At 45.8% G+C, this 17163-nt stretch overlaps 1 protein-coding gene across 2 annotated transcripts in view; it reads left to right on the top strand.

Moving 5' to 3' along the window:
* Positions 1 to 16731, top strand: part of LOC146181493 (uncharacterized) — a 43061-nt gene extending 26330 nt beyond the window's left edge. For both annotated transcript variants that reach the window (XM_084576557.1, XM_084576558.1), the window contains 10 exons: positions 170 to 268; positions 957 to 1067; positions 3579 to 3665; positions 4788 to 4913; positions 6050 to 6124; positions 6530 to 6634; positions 7189 to 7284; positions 8460 to 8514; positions 10096 to 10150; positions 11706 to 16731. In XM_084576557.1, the coding sequence (XP_084432683.1) occupies positions 170 to 268; positions 957 to 1067; positions 3579 to 3665; positions 4788 to 4913; positions 6050 to 6124; positions 6530 to 6634; positions 7189 to 7284; positions 8460 to 8514; positions 10096 to 10150; positions 11706 to 11715 (819 nt within the window). In that variant the 3' untranslated portion in view covers positions 11716 to 16731. The remainder of the gene's footprint in view (positions 1 to 169; positions 269 to 956; positions 1068 to 3578; positions 3666 to 4787; positions 4914 to 6049; positions 6125 to 6529; positions 6635 to 7188; positions 7285 to 8459; positions 8515 to 10095; positions 10151 to 11705) is intronic.
* The last annotated feature ends 432 nt before the right edge of the window (positions 16732 to 17163 follow it).

Raw genomic sequence — 17163 nt, 5'->3', positions numbered from 1 at the left:
TTTAAGGTATTTCATTTTTCAGTCAGCGAGCTGAAAAACGGGTCTAGCTGAGTTGCATGCTTTATTGTGACTTTCCTTGAGAGGCCACTGAGAGCAGCGATAATTGCCCCTGCAGGCTGGCGCAAACAGGATGCATTGTGACTGCTGGTGTTTGTGCTCTTCTCAACAGGTCGCTGAACTAAAAGCAACCACTGGAAGCCTGCAAGAGAGTGTGGCTTCAGCACCTCAGATCAAGGGTCTCCCCAGCGCAGTCACTGATCTCAAGCAGGTCTGTCCGCACATCAGCTGCACTATCAGTAGCTCTTTGCTGAAGGCAGATTCATTACCCTTTCCACAGTGATGGCATTCTTGCACATACGCAGTCTGCGACATGTTTCCTCATTTATATATGCTAGCTGAGCACTCAGTTTGCATTGACGTGTCTTAAGTGAACAGTAGAATAAGATTTTGCTTGAACATGTCACATTTCAAGTCGCTATGTTCAGTTTGAAACATGGCTTGACTTTTAATATGTATTGAAAGCTGACTGGATTATTTGAGTGCCGAACCTATATGAGTACTCCTTCATTGCAGTTAGCATTCTTCTTTTGGTCATGCTATGCCAGATGCAAGAGGAGCTAGATTTGCAAGAGGAGCTGGCAGATAGGAACCGTAATGCTGTCATGTCTTACATTATAGGTGGAGCGTATGTCGCCCAGCTCGCGTTCATTGTTCATGTTTCCTGTATCGCTGCTTCTGGCATGTCATGCAGATGTTTGCTAAGTTGAGGTACTTGTTGGTCTGAGAAAAAATTCCTGTGCATCTTATGCATGTAAATACTTGCGTTGATGTGTTAGTGCAAACTGTCGAGCAGTACCCGGATTCCTTGTCGAGGGAAATTGTGCTTTTACCTTCCAACATGTGGCGTTGTGCTGGGAAAGGTGTCATCATGCTTGTGTGTTTGTGTGTGTGCGCAGAACGTGGCCAACCTGGGCAGCCAGGTGTCCAGCCTGGAGAATGGCCTGCAAGCTGTCAAGGAGCAGCACACCAGCCTGCAGGCACTGCGCAAGGACCTCGACCAAGTCAGGGTGAGGCAACCTGCATTGTTCCCCCATCATAAGAAGGATGCTCTGGCAGCCAAATTGTGCACTAATAGCATGGTGAGAAGAGCTATCTTTGGGCTAATGCTTCACTGTCACAGTAGTAACTGAAAATCTCATATTTGTCCACTTTTGAATAGCAGTATTGCCTAAGGGCCCCTAAGCTGTAAAGGACATGTGAGCTGGTGATGGTGCTGTGTGCCACTCGTGGTCATGTGGTGCGAGTGAGAGCACTAGTGCGGCTCGGGAAAACTGTCTCGGGAATTCTCTGTGGACATTGATGAGAGTGTCAGCTTTGTTATAATTTCTTTTTTTTTGCCACAATTGCTTATGGATTCCCTCTCATCCATTTGCCTTTGCACTCTGAACTTTTACGCCCAGATGTATGGCTGCAAGTTCAAACATCGCATAATTTCTTTTTTTTGCAAGAAAATGGTAAACCCAAATCATTCATCCTTGAAGTTAAGTCGGTGGACAGTGGGCTTCATACCGATATGTGCAACTAACATGCATCTGGCTGCATTTTATACAGGCTCACCTTTATCTTATGTTCACATGATGCATGCCGTAGTTTGTTGCCAATTTTTTTATAATCACATCTACTTTTGGCTAGTGTTTTGAGGCATCTTGTGTATAACATCGGGCTGTTGTGGCAGCTTAGTGATTCTCCCATTCGGCCACTGCTCCAGGATCATTGCATCGAGTCCCGGCCTCAGCAGCCATATTTCGATGTAGATGAAATGTAAAGCACCCGTTGAAATATCAAGTGCAGTTGGTTTAAAGTAATCTCGCTCTTCACTGCCATCTCCTTCATGGCCTATAGGTTGGTTCTCCTTGTTTGACCCCATACTGTTCCTGTTGCATGAAACTGCAGTTTAATTGCTTAATTGTGACTTTCTTGACATTTTGTGAACCGTTTTGAGTTCTGGCCATTTTATGGATGTGAGAGGAAAGTCTTAGGTGCATAGTCATGTTACTGCCGGTAAATATGTGTTGTAATATTTTATATTGACAGTGGGGCAAAATAAGCTAAGCTCATGCTAAATGTACTGGACATGAAATGCAAATTGCACCTGTTTAAGTTTTGTAGCGAGAGCTACATTGGCCTCAGTCTTGCCATTTCGCCGTGCCTGTTCGTGCCTGTCCGTGGGAAGAAAAAAAAAACAAGAAGAAGAAGACAGATAATTTGGTAGTTGGCAGAGGCTAACTACAACAGCAAGTTGCTAGGACAGAAGGTTCGTTTGAGCGTTGTGACGGCGGTGTATCCCAGAGTCCGACGTATAGAAATGTCATACCACTAGAAGTCTTTTACACCCGAATGAGGATGATCAGCGACGAGAGGCAACGGTTGCTCATACGTGAAGTGATTCCCCTATGGCATAAATAAAGCTGAAACCGTAGAGCAAACTACTATGTGCAAAAGCCAGGTCTTTACTTTCAAGCCGAACCTAAGCGTAGCCATGCAAATTGCTCTCGCGTAACTCCAGTTTTAACCACGAGCTAAACCAGAGCTAATTTTTTGTAACCATTTGTTTTCACAGCTGTTCCAGTTTACACAGAAATGAAATGGATCACATATCAAATTAATTGCTTGTGCCACTGCCATGAATTGTATTTTAGCAACTAAGCTATGTGAGGCTTTTGCAGTGGTGCAATAATTGTTTTTATGTGATGCATAATATAGGTTTTCTATATTGTATTGGAATCCCTGCTTACTGTAATGCCTTTTCAGGGGATCTGAATAATGTTTGGTAAATGAACAGGAAAACAAGTCAATCACTTGTTCCCAAACCGTTGATCTGCAAACGTTTTCAGTTGCCATTGAAAGGTTATGGGCTGTGATGAAATTTTTTCTATTGCCAGACTGTCTGTCCACTTAGCACCGCAGAAGTTGTCATTGTATGCAGGTTTACAGTCACCACCACTTAATACAGAAGCTTCTCAGGGTTATGAATGCCATCTGTGTTGCTTAGCTCATTCAGGTTCATTGAAGAAGTGTATAATCAACTGATTGGACAGAGAAATGGTGCAATGACCTTCATTTGACTTGTGGGGTTGTTGCCGCTACTTTTTTTTTCTTTTCTGCCTTTCTCCTTCAAAGAAAGCAGTGGCAGTCGCCCATGGCAATTTAAGTGATAACCACTCTTGAACGCCTGTCAGAGCTTTCCCGCAAGAGCCAAGGCCAAGACGAGAAGTATGGCACTTTGCAATTTTGCCACAGAATGCATTGGCCAATCATATTGAATCCTGTAAGGCCTCGGAAGTGGCATTTCAGAAGTAGCATCAAACTAAAAGGTGGCACTGCATAGTTAGACAGCTTGGATCAAAATTTCCAAATATAAATATTGCTGATATATATAAATATAAATATAAATATGCTGAACGACAGAGCTATGCTGAGCCTAGCCACGTGCTCCCTGTTTCTCACCAAAATATGTTGCAGTGTCCGTGGCTTCGGTTCACACCCGACTGACAAAGATTGATCCTCTTTGCCTCCAGGAACAAGTCCAGAGGGCAAGCAACTCATCCTCGTCGGCAGCAGATGACCAGGGCGCTACCCACACCAACTTGCACGACTTGGAACAGGTGAGAAGCCTCATTAGCCTGAATTAGTCGCTTCTGGCATGAACTCAGGGCTGTATGCAAACACTTGACATGGGCACTTCCAGCCCTGGCTGAGCCCGATCCTGACTGAAGTTTCGAGTGAGCTTGACATTTAACGCTATGACAAAATCTCATTTGATCTCATTTGATCTCATTTCATGGGTGCCAACTGCAAGAAAATAGCGTAGGTAGGTCGTGTGCATTGGGAGCATTGTGTGAGAACAAAGTTAAAGCAGAGGCATGGGGCCTGATGTATGGCCACTGCAGGTGATGTATACTAGTTCTCACTTATTGTACTTCTTGCTTCTTCTTTTTGTGGGTTATTGGTTGTGCTTGGGAAGCATGCAGTTGTGTTTACTGTCCACTTTTTGTTTTGCAAAATGTTTGGTTTGAAATGAGTGTGACTGTGGCTCCAAAAAAGCTCTCACACATAGAATGGGGAACTTAAACTACTTCTATTGGATTGCTAAGTGGCTGTCACTGGGTATGGTAGAATGTTGTTGCATTTTCTCAAAAGATATGGGAACACAGTACTGTATCCGGAAAAAGCTTGTGATCTAAAACCACTCTGACATTGAAAACCTAACTCGGCAACAAGTAGAAAGTCATTTACTGGTTTCGATTCCTGTCCCCAACACAGCTCAGCATTTTCCATAAAGGCTGGTCGGAGGTTGTTAGTGCTAGATATGAAGAGTTTTTCTAATGCTTGTAGACGTCTGTACATATATACATTCTTCAAACCATAAAGGAATCTTTCCAACATAACCAGTCCAGTGATGGCAATGGTGAAAGTAGACAGGCTGTGTGTGTTATCACAGGCTCATCTTCTGGTGCTTTGCCTCATTGCACGAAAGAAGCTGCTCTGGTAGTTGACCACAAATGGGCTTCCTATATCTCATGCTTCAAGTCTCACCTCACTTATATGTTAGCGCACCTACCATAGGTTGCTAAATATATAGCATAGCCAGAATTTGGTCAAATTATAGTGTAACTCTTGCACGACATTCTAGGCACCCCATTGCTGGCACATTATCCTGGGTTTCAATACCCTGTTGTAAGTAGTGGGGCGCAAGTGTTCTTGAAAGTATCAAAACTGGTGTGCAGAGCGTTCAGCGCTGCCTGGGTGAGGTACGAGAAGTAGTGGACCAGCGGCTAGTGGGCATCGAGTCCGACCTCAAGGAGGTGCACACCACCACCGAGAACCACACCGACATTCTCCTCCGGCAACAGGTGGGTCATCATCCCCACCAAGGTCTCATTGACAGGGAAAGAAGCTGCATGCTTGAAAGCTGGCACATCTGCTTATTTTTGTTATGATGTGACATATTTATGGAGCTTCCACATTTTTGTGTTAGCTTGAGAGCCTGAGACAACGGATACTCAGTTTTTTGAGCATCAACAGCTTACAAAAGGGTGCTGAGGGGTCCCTCATGTCTCGGCTTCCACCCTTCATGCCTAATGTGCTTGTGAACAGGGGTGCATATGGCGCGTCAAGAACGCCCAAACTCAGAAAATAATGACTGGCTGCACCGGTCAAAACTGTGCGATGAACAAATTACGTAATTAGTTCCAAAATGAAGTCTGTGAAACTAAGGTTGAGGTCGAGGCATGAATAGAGTTAGGTGCTTAAGGGCTGCAGAATGCACTCCTAGAAGCTCCAAGGCTCTGCAGAGGCCATTTTGGGGATCTTTGGCCTAAGTGCATTGTGGCTTGTAGGGAGCATTACTTGGAAACGTACCCTCTTTGGAGCGTTCGCCAGCGTGGGAAATCACACATTTACCTTTTTTTATGTTTTTTCACTTTTCATGGTTGTACCTTGCTTGCTTGGCTTTCATTGCGCTACGCATTTGGATCGGAGTGCACAAAAGAAGTTGCAACACTTGCAGTGGGGAAGTTGGAGCACCTGTGCATTTGTGGTATATGAGGCCATTTAGGCTAGGGACATTTTGTGTCGATTTCAGTCGAATTTGTTCGTGATGTACATGTACTGCTGCTTTTATGAGGTATTTGGGGAAAGTGCCAGGCCTGATGACCTACTGAATGTACTGCTCCTGAAGGTTACATCTGCCATGTTGATACTGAAAAGCTAAAGGACTGCTAAAGAGAAAAAACATTGAGAGAGCTAGCTAGGACTCGTAATGGACTGTTCAGTCCATTGGTAGTAGTTTCCAACAAGGTCTGCAGCGTTAGACAGCAGTGCGCGTTGTTCATAGTAGGGAATTGCTGTTGCACACACCCATACTTTACAGTGCTCCATAGGACCACTGGCTGGTAGCTTGACTGGTGGTGTGTTTTGATGAGGGGCACTAGCCGTGTCACAACACACTTCTCTAAGTGCACTGCTCTTTCCCTCCTTCCCCTTCCAGACCCAACTTGAAGGTGTGCTCAACTGCAGCCACACCTGCCCAGCCGACCTGTCTCCCGAGAACCTCAGTCTGGCCGTGAGTGGTTGCCTTTTCTACGGAAGCGGACACGTTTCACATGATTCTGGGCACACGAAATGCAGGGAGCTGTAGAGCAGCTCAACATCTATTCCACTGGGTCATCAGCCTTTGAAACGACCAGCACGTCTCTTGTGACACTTGCAGCTGGAGTAGCAGCATCCAGGGGACATTCTCTTATTAATGTTAGCATTTAGTTTTCTGTAGCTGTGAAGCTAGTACAAGTGACTGTAAGTTAAAAAAACACATATTATCTATGTTATTCATGTCCCTTTCCTTGAGGAAAGAAAAAGCACAGAATTGTAGTCACAACAAGCAATTATTTGTTAGCCAGGCTATTTGAGTATTGCACCGGCATGCCCGTTGGTTATGTCGCAGCCATTTGCTCTTCTTCCTTGGATGCAGCTCGACCGCTTGTGGAACCCCAACGTGACGACAAATGGCTCCGTGGTGGTTGCCCTGAGGGATGCCAGCCACTTGGGCACAGTCTACCAGGGGCTCCAAATGCAGGTGGGCTGCTGCTGGTGTTTGCCTACCTCTCACACCGTAATGGTGGTGCATTGAAGGGGATGTGGTTACATTGAGTGCACTGGTTCACTTTCATGGCAGTGATTTTCAGTGCTCGGATTTCGCATAGGTTGTGATAGCTTGCAGCACGACGTGGTAGCAAACCTCTGTGGTCCTTTGAGCGAATCTGCGGCCTTTGGTTTCTCAAGTGTGCATCACTGCTTCAGTGAGGGGAAATGTAAAAGTGACACTTTTCTGCGTTAGTGTGCTTTATAAGGATAGATCCAAATGAATGCACAGGCCTATATGGTGTATCACTCAAGCACATATTGTGGCATCAACATGGCTGATGAATGCAGACACTTATGTGAAAAGGTGAACGGTAGAGTTTTATTCACAAGTATCTTTTTTGTTTTAAGGCATTCCAATATTGTGCCTTTATGCTTGGAAGTTTGTTTGGTGTCCTTCTTCGTACACTGTGTGTACATAAAACTTTTTTTCTCAAGTTTCAGACCATAACAGGCAGTTTTATTGAACTTATATCCGTTTGCTTGCAGCTTGGTGTCAATCGTTCAGCGAGTGATGAAGTCGCCGAGCTTCTTCAAAAGGCTACTCTCTACACACGTTCCCAGTTACAAAGCTCTACTACACAGGTAACCAGTGTCACTGCCCATCTGTGCCATAGTACATTAATACATAAGCTCATTGAACTCTGGGCAAATATTAGAACTTCAATGAGACAAAAAAATGTTATTCTGACCACATTTACTGGCTCTCGTCGAAACAGGCTGAGCAACGTATCCCATGCAAGGTATTTTGACATCACAAAGCAAGGATACACTAAAAGCTCATGTATTCAAACTTCAAGGTCCTGGAAAAATATTTTTGAAACTGTTAAATGGTTGAATTATCGAATGTCTCTAAAAATACTGACAAGAACTGCTTGCATCGTAGCATATTTGTTGAAATGCAGGGCGATGGTAGCTTGCTTTTGGGATGGGAACAACGGAACAATGGCTATTTCTCATTTCCATCCCCTGCATCCGTCATGGTGCCATGTGGTAGAGCTGTGTCTTGTCACAGGTGACTGTGTCACTTGTGAGGAGGCCTCACCACGCAATGCATGAACAGTGCTTGACAGGTACACAGTTTTGATGCAGTGGAAGAACTGTGCAGATGGTAGCGGAGAAAATGCACAGTGCCACCAATCAGCATCCAAAACAACATGCATCCTGGCTGATGCAATGACGCAAACTGGCACGAAGCTCATAAAAGCGAGAGCGAAGCTAAATGGTTGGCATATTCATGGAGACAAGGTTGTCCATTCTTCATCATACCTGCTGTTGCACGCATGTAAGAGTTGCTTGGTCAACGATGCAGCATGCAGTTCATGTTTGAAAAGGGTTATCTTCATGATTGCTTACTATAGGCCTGCTTTCAGGAGCCCGTTTGCACTAAGTGGTGTGGCCCATTTGAACGAATTAGAGGGTGTTCGAGAAATGGGCCTACATGGCCGTGGGCACTGGGACCGCGCCGACAGTTTGAAGTATGCAGATTTCCAAAATAAATGAGTGTTGAATTACTGAATGTAAAGGGGCTGAACATCGACTAAACAGTGTCACGAGTTTGTGGTGGTAATAAAAAGGTCTTGTTCATGGTGTATAGATTGAGCACTCCAATATGGACAGTGGACTAGAAGTTAGAATAAAGAGAGTTCGAATTAATGAGTCTACTGCGGTGCTGTGGCTCCATGTTTGTTGTTGAAAGTGCCGTTGCACCATGGTGCAGCTCTGGAGCCCTTGAGACGATCACATCTCTTTACTCGCAGCGGCCCACTAGTGCTGCCGTGGAGCAGGTGTCGAGCACCAAGGAGCCTAAATCGGGTAGGCAGCATTGCACGTGCATCCACCTGGTGTCTTGCACTGCTCACAAAGCAGCAAATGTAGGCACTGGAAGCTTCGGGATACACAGTGAGCAAACACAAAGTTCAAAGGGGAAGTATGTTGAAGGGAACATCTTGGGCAAGAACAGACTCCCATGCTGTTTAACCCTTTGAGTGCCTTTTGCCATACGGGTACTGTCCGAATTCTGCCCCGCGGAGCTTTTGCCATAGGCGTACTGCACTGACTGTGCATTTGAAATTTCGCACCCTTGTGAAGAAACGCACTTACTAAAAAGTACTCCCAACTTCTAGAACGTACAAGAAGTATTAAATACTTCTATGCTACCACCTTGCAGAGGAAAAAAAAACTGACCATGACCATCGTGTGGTGCGCTGCCTGCTGTGGCATGCCCTGACGGTTTCAGTTTCTCTGCTCAACCACAACAGACGCACGAAATTTGATCTCTCTCTTTGTTGCGACGCTAACGGAGGCCTGTGAAGACCTTCTAGGACTTACAAGAAGTGGTGCAAAGTATATACCTTACCATCTTGCAGGAAAACAAAAATTGGATTGTGACCTTCAGTGCTATGCATGATTTGCAGATACTCCCGCACGGTTTCATTGCCTCCTTGCGATCGCAAGGGAATCGTGAAAGATGAATTCTTTGCGACGCTAACGAAGGCCTGTGAAGGCTGATTTTTATCTTCGTTGGTGCTCTCTCAGCTTATCAGCACTCACGAAGTGTCGTTGCTCTCCTGTTTAGTTAGTTTCATTGATGCTATGACTGTAATACTCTCCCTATATATTTTTCGCCTATTCATCCGGACTCACAATTTTGGTTGTTTAAAATCAGTAATAAAAAAATTTGACACTGGAGCTGAATGTTTTTGAATATGTTCGATATTTAAAAGGGTTAAGAAAAACTTCAGATGTTTGAAGTGATACTGTGCCGCTGATGCTGTGTTTTTGCATATTCCTGAATTTTCATTTTGGCACGTCACTTGATGTACGAGATTTATGTGGTGATAGCAGAGTTCTTCGCCTTATTTAGGCAGCCTGTACTTGCCAAATGTCCTGCATGCATTGACCCAACATGTCCCAAAAGTGGTAAAAGACTTGGTTTGATGATGTGGAGTTAAATAGGGGTGTGCTTTTGTGGCACGAGCATGTAGTCAAGGCGAATAACAAAAAGCTGGACAAGGTGAACAACAAAGGTCATTTGTAATGTGCAACACTAGGTCAGGTGACATGTGATTGCTGATTTCATGTGGAATTGTTTGAACTTTTTCTGCGGTCTGTAATTCCTACGTTGATTGCTCCCAAGCTAGTTTCTATACCTTTAGGTGCACATTTGTCGAGGCCTTGCAGTGTGAAATCTACCTTTCTTTACATTTATTTTTTTGCTTTCAAACATAAATTGCTTCATTTCATGCTATCCTAAGTCTCTGAACTGTGCTAAATAGTCTCGATGAGAAGTGGCCCTTGCTTTCTGTGGTTTCGTCGGTGTAGTTGTATCTGTGCAAAAATTATTCTGCTTTTCTGGCTGGTGCTGCTTCTGAGCTGTGCATCTGGTCTTTGCAGAAGGGGACGCAGCAGGCCAGCAAATTAATGCAGCTTCAAGTAATGCCACATCCAGGTGAGTAGCTGCCAAAAGCTTGGAGCTGCGCAGGTCACCTTGACTTGCTTCATTCATGTCGTGGTGTTTGCTGTGCAGCTGTAGTCATAATTATCAAAATTTTGTAAATTGTTTTTCTTAATATGGTGATCGCTTTCTAGAGTTGTAGTACCGTGTTTGTCAACTGGTTACCTGTTCTTGGTACTTGACACAGAGGCTACTTTGCTGAAAACGAAGCTTATGTATGCAGGAAAAGGCCAAAAGAAGGTATAGTCTAACTTGGGAGCTTTTAAGAAGATTATTAATTATGGTGGTGGTCGTGATGATGATGAAGATTTGCAGGATGTGTTGCCGCCACTGACCATTTTTGGTAGCGTACTGTGATGACACTGATATCTGCGACAAGGCCACACTGCCATCTACTGCCAGCCAACAGCTGAGAAGTGCATAGCTTTCTCGAGGTTGTCATCTTATTGATGAGTTCAACTTAGTGGTGGGAAACATTATTCCACTTCCAGCTCCAGATACGTAGACTATAAAGAGTGTTTTTGCTTGCGAATGAACTTAAAAGGGGTGCAGAAAAGAAGTGCCACGCAGTAAGTTTTGACTAAGAAAGCACGTTAAAGTATTCGTTTTTAGTCTCTCTTTAAATGACATCATCATATTTTGAAAACGCATATGAACCTAAGGAATACTGCACTGCAGCACCATGTTACATTTCTTACCGTTCATGCCAGTGCTTTATTGGCCTGTGTGGTGATAAAGCAAACGTTGACATCTTTGCTGAAGCTGCACTAACAAGGCAACCTTGATGCGAAAAATGAACCAGGTGTAACGTAGCTGCGTACTGCTGGCTAACCTTGTGAGCCACTTGTGAGTGAAGTGACAGCCAACACACTTGCAGCGCATTGGCACAAATAATCATCGCACATGACCGCCGCTTTCTGCTTTGTACATTGAAGAGTTGTCATTTAATCAATGCCTGCATATGCCTTTAACTGAGAGTGCAGAAGCAGTCCCGATGCTCTTTAGCTAACAGGAGGGAGCATCAAGGATGTGGAAGAGAACATAAAGACTGTGCTTTGCGGAAGATGCAGGGAGCTTCAATTTGAAATTTTATTTATTTACAAATACCTTACAGGCCTTGAGTGAGGCATTGTGTAAGGGGGAGCCTTTCATATAAAGCAATACCTTCCCTTAACTGCCACTTTGGTTCAGTGGTTTTGGCATTTGGCCGCTGATGCCACAGTTGTGGGTTCGATGCCATCCGCCATGGCCGTGTTTCAGCGACGATGCAAGATATGAAAATTTCGATAAAACTCTGTGACATCAGTGCGCGTTAGGGGTCCCCGGTTTATCTAGACTGGTCCAGAACAGCCCACCATGGCATCGCTCATTAGTGATGTCATGTCGCTAGAGGACATTGAAGGGGCATTAAAGCAGGTATATACCTGCTGCTACCAGCCATACCCTGCTGAATATGCGAGTTCTTGTTTGCTTGTAGGTACCTAGGTACCGTTTACCCATTTGTGCTGGTATGTACTGCTTTATCAAGCATGCTCTGGTCGTCTTGCAGGCAGCCATGACAAAGGCATCTGATGACGGCTAGTGCGAGTGCGCTGACGTGAGCCCGGCGTCCTAGAGTCCGTCCTCCGTGGCGCGCAAGTGGTGGCAGGCCCCCCAGCTGCAGCTGTCAGCAGCAACTACTCCTGTCCAATTGGCACCCCCGCCCCAACACCCGCCAGGAGCGAGCGTCGCAAGCCAAGACAAGAGATCCAGCAGGCAAGCAGTGATGCCTGCACCCACTCGCTGAGGAGCTTCGTTTTGTGCGACCAATTGAGATGCTTCTGCGTGAAGCCTCGTCTCGCTTTCTTTCTCGTTGGGTAACCTCGGGGTGCCTGTGTCTTGGCTGGCCAAACTGATGTCCGTCATTTCTCGGTACTTAACAAATGTGGTTTCTAGAAGTCGCGATACAAGCCTATGGGAGCATTGTCTCCGGAACATTTAGTGGCAGGGAGGAGTCTAGGATGGAAGAGCATTTCACAGTGTGGGACCTGCGTCATTTATTTATTTATTTTTTTTTTTTGTGAATGGCTAGCAGTTTGAAAATAACTGCTAGTTGTTGGCAGATGGGCAAAATTGTTAGATAGCAGTAGCTTGTGGACTTATGCTATTGTGGTGGTCTCTACTCGACCCGTATTCTTTCTAGCTCTTACCAGCTGTATAGGAGGTGTTGGCGTTGTGCCGTGTTGGCAGGTAATTGCTGTCAAGGCCTGCTCATTCCATTCAACTGTGCCGTTTTCCAGTTTTGAACACCACTCCCCAGAACACTTGCTAAGCTATGTAGCTGGGCACATTTCAGATGGTAGATTCTTGTTCATACCGTGGTGAAACATAATTTTGTGTCATGATTTTTCTCAGGTATGGGAGCATTTTTATGACGAAGGCTTTCTAAGTAGTGCTAGTGACGGCAGCTCACTTTTGTTTTTACACACTACAGTGATGAATCCTGAAGTGGCTCATTCTTATTTGTTATGTGCAGAAATAAGTTAAAAACAAAAAGCGGCCTTTTGTGGACAGTGGTTGAAGGTAGACTTTGTGTAAGCAGCTCATCCTCATTCCGAAACATAAGCATCCGTGTGTGCATGTGCGTGGTGAAAAGATCACTTTTTGTAAATCGCGCAGCTTAGCTTTTGGATTAAGTGGCCAACAACATTTACACATGCTGGGCCATCTCGGCATGTCTGGCTGCTGTCAAGCTCGTCCTCAAGAGGCTGGTTTTCGTACCTCTACACAGGCCTTATGAGCCGTGCTGGCGTTTTAGTTGCACTGCTTGACTGTATGTGAAAGTCAGCGCTTGTCAACGCAGACTGGGCATTTTAAATATCACTGTTATCGCCTTGATGGCATGGCTAGCCCATCGGAATGAGATGATGCTCTTGCAGTGTCGTGCTAAATTTTTTTTTCCCCGAGACAAAATACATGGTGCAAATGATACGCACCGCAAAAGGGCTTGGCTTGCACGTGCTGCGGGCAGCCCGAGAATTCGGTGCGCAACTTTTGCTGCCGTTGTAACTTGGTCCAAGTCTACATGCATGCATCAATGCAGCTACTTTCAGTGGCCGACTACATATAGATGTTAGGTCCATATGTGGTAGCCGGTCATTGCTCTCTTTGCGGTCAGTGTCAGCACATTCTGCCTGTTGGCACGTCGACCACTGCTGCTGCATTTTCTCAACTTTCACTGCTTCCTTTGTTATTCGCACTTTCCTGCATGCAGTGTTCAGCCCCACAGCTTGAGAAATCTGGGAAATAGGTTAGATGAGAACAGTGTGGCCCTCCAGTAGTCACACATTCACAAGAGTAGTTGGTGTGAGTGACCCTTTTAGTGTGGTTCAAGTGGTTGGGCCACAACTTTTCTTTTTAATAGGGGGGAGTGGATCACCCAAGGCTGTTTCATTGCCTCCCTGTCGTCCATTCGCAGTAGTTGTGTTCATGGCCACCAGGGGAAAATGCAGCAATGGTCCTCGGGTGGTTTGCATATCGCTTTCAGTTTGGAACACCGAATACTGGTGCGCTTAGAAGGATTTTGTTACCTGCTGAACACTCTTCCATTTTTGTCACAAGCTTCAAAGGCCGCCCACCGTCGTTAGCAGCCCCCCTCAAGCTCAAAACACTCGAAAGGCTTTTGTGGACGCCATTGTTGTGCCATGGGGGCGGGTGCATTTCACTCCGAGAATTAATATTCAAGGTCCGCCCTGAAACTGTTATTCGAGTGCGCCAAAAGGATGCCTTGTTAGCCCGTGCCATTTCCTCTGGGCCTTTCCTTGAATAGAGCGCCTGTCACCTGTTATTGAGGCAGTGATTTGCTGTTTGGCTTTGCTCCAGTGCAGGCTTATCCGTCAGTTTGGCGACATCCCTTGCGTCCATGTAAGCTCACGTGGCCGTGCACTCGCTGCCCGTGACGTCCACGGGAAGGAAGTCGTCTCGTGAGCAGAATGTGCCATACCCAAGAGCTGTGGTGGCTTTGAATCTATGATCCGGTCCTCTGGCCCGCAAAGAAGGTGCTCTGTTCTCTCTCTCAGCCAAAAGGAAGGATATTATTGCAACCGGCCTCCAGGTCTGCCTCAGGACGAATTACCGAATGATGCCCTCAAAAGATACCTTCAACCAGTGGCTGTTGTCATGGCACTGTGTGCAATCGCCTCACATGTGCTAGAATGGCATTGCAGGCGTCTGGTACGTGCAGAGCAACTAACTGTGACGTCGCAAGTATCTCTCAAAGGGCAACCATCGCTTAGTCATTGAGGTGTATCCAATTGTGGGCACCTCTGCTCTTGATTGCAGATGCTGCTCGTTGCAATAGCACTCGTTCAGGCTCTGCAGTGCGTCTTGCAAAGTCTGCGTAAGGTCTGCATCCTCCCATAGCACCGCAGACTGCGCTGCCATCCAATGTAATCCCCACGGGGTCTGATAAGAATTGTTTGTTCGCGTGTGTTTTGGTGCGGGTCAAGAGGATGGCTCATCTGTTGGCCATTGGCGACAATCTAAAACTTCTGTGCCATAGCTTGGACAGAAGCACTCTTTTTTTTTTTCTGCTGTTCAGCTTGTCAAATTGGTGCGCGCAAAGTGTGAAGCAAGCTGTGAGAGAGTGTATGCATGTTAAGTCGATTCCTATCACTTTAACGCTTCCTTTTCTAAGAACTAAGACACTGTGTGTTGTTCAAATCAAGGTGTTCCCCCTGAGGGTCTGTGGGAAGCTGTCACAGATGTCACTTTCTCATTGCAGCGTCATTCTGCGCAGTTTCAGGGGAAAAAAAACAATGCCCTTATAATTGCTTTATAGTCTCTAGCATGTAAGATGCGAGTGGCACTATTTGTGTGAAAAGCCATTGAGGAGAGCTGGTCATACTTAGCCATCCTTCACATTTCAAGCACCTCGTTAATGTAGCAAAATGTCGCTAAGTTGCCTCGTGTTGTGTCACCGTTTTGCTATGTCAGATGCAAAATGCGAAATGTGTTGCCAAGGCAGAAAGAAGGGAGAGCATAATTTTATGGGCTGAAAGCGAATTACTGAATTGCTTGCTGTGTTGAATTTAGCCACGGCATACAGAGGTCCGATTTGGGTGTGCATCAAAACATTCACCTCTTTAAAGGGCTACCTATTTAGTTAGGCTTATGTTCAGACTACAGTCGTAACAGATGTGTTATGCACAGTTGTCGCAACAAACTCAAAGCCATGGGCAGCACTGTGTCACTTGTTACAGAAGTCACAATGATTACGACCGTAGTGCGAGCTTAACCTTATATTCACTACTGAATAATATGCTTGCAACCATGTCCATAACATGCGTGCAGTGCCTGTGGTGTGTACTAAGCATGCTTGACCATTGGTGTGAGAGCGACGTTAGTGGCGAGAACTAGAGATCAAACCGACAAAGGTCACATTGTTTAGTTGCTCTTGATCTCTGGAAAAAGTGCAGACGGATTTAGCTGAGTGTGTTAGTAACGTCCGCACTTTAGGTCCCATTATTCTGTCATTCTGACACTTCGTTTCTTTGTTTTCTTTTTCACTTCTTGATTGCTCATGCCCGTGAACAGCGGGTGCACCGTAGTTGAAAGGTTTTTCACCTGTGAGTTGGTCGGAACACTTGTTGACTGAACCCTCAGCATGTGCTCTTGGCACTGTACTGTGTTAACTAAGCTACCGTAGCTTTTGCCGCTGCTATAAGCTGTGACAGTATTGAGGCTGAAGTGCTTGCGTCTGTGTGTGGTGTGAAGTGCGCACTAATTTCAGCATGTTGAGTATTGGAGGAGATGATGAGCGGCTCGTTAGGTGAACCAACCAGCTGGGCCACCAGTGATTATAACCAAGGGAAGCACTGGACAAGTGTGATGTTATGCAGGTCTTTCTAAAACATGAAAAAAAAAAATGCTGCCACATGACGCTTTACGCTCTACCAATTCAGCTATGGCATTAGCTGTCTTCCCGACTACCTGTATTTGTGGGCACGAATGTGTACGGTAGCTTTCAGAGGCACCACCCTCACAACTTGAGACCATTGCAACAGATATGCATGTGGTCTTGTGCCACACTCCATGTTATGAGGAAGTAATTACTACTCCCAGAAGTGGAAGGATGGCTTCATTGATAGAGCACAGGCTGTCGTGCGCAGGTGTGATGGGTTCAATCTCCTCCCGAGTCATGTGGTTCTGGTTTCGTCGTCCAACAGGACCTGAAGAAAGCAGCAACCAACTGTGCATGTAGCGGAGGCTCTGCAACATCCCAGTGCTTCACTTGGCTTCTATGGCGGTTTGCTTGCGTGGTTTGTTTTCAACCTGCAAATTGTATGCAGTTCAAGCTACATTTGTCCGACACCACGGAAGTGAGTTTCGGGTCTTGTGTCATGTGGCTGGTCTTCAGCAAATGCTGATATGGGTGGCTGTGTGGCCACCTGTGGATTACAGCTCGTGTCCAGCCTAGATTGTGATTGTTGCCACAGCCCCGCGAGCTACGCGAGTGCATTCCAGTGCAGTGAACTGATGCCGGCCATAGTTAGTGTTGAGTGAACAAAATAATAAAAAAATGCTTTGCCAAAACATTTTGTTGGTACGTGTGTGTACTTCCAGCAAAGTTTCGACACATTTCTTTTTTAGCGGGAAGCTTTGCGTAGACCAGAGGTGGTCACTCTTTTTTTTGTGCCACAGAACATCAACAGCCCCGCCGGGGTGGCGCAGTGGTTACGGTGCTCGACTACTGTTCCCAAGGGCGCGGGATCGAATCCCGGCCTCGGCGGCCGCTTTTCGATGGAGGCGAAAAGCAAGGCGCCTGTGTGCTGTGCGATGTCAGTGCACGTTAAAGAACCCCAGGTGGTCGAAATTTCCGGAGTCCTCCACTACGGCGTCTCTCATAGCCCGAGTCGCTTTGGGACGCTAAACCCCACAAACCAACCAACCAACATCAACAGCTTTGAAAAGGGGCTGAGAAACCCATATAACCTGGCTTTCTTCTCTCCCAGCCAGACACGCACACA

This window comes from Amblyomma maculatum, chromosome 8, assembly GCF_055883805.1.
Source record: "Amblyomma maculatum isolate TAMU_Amacu chromosome 8, ASM5588380v1, whole genome shotgun sequence".
Classification (NCBI taxonomy): Eukaryota; Metazoa; Arthropoda; class Arachnida; order Ixodida; family Ixodidae; genus Amblyomma; species Amblyomma maculatum.
Note: the sequence above shows the minus strand (reverse complement) of the source record. Positions and strands in the feature narration are given on the sequence as shown.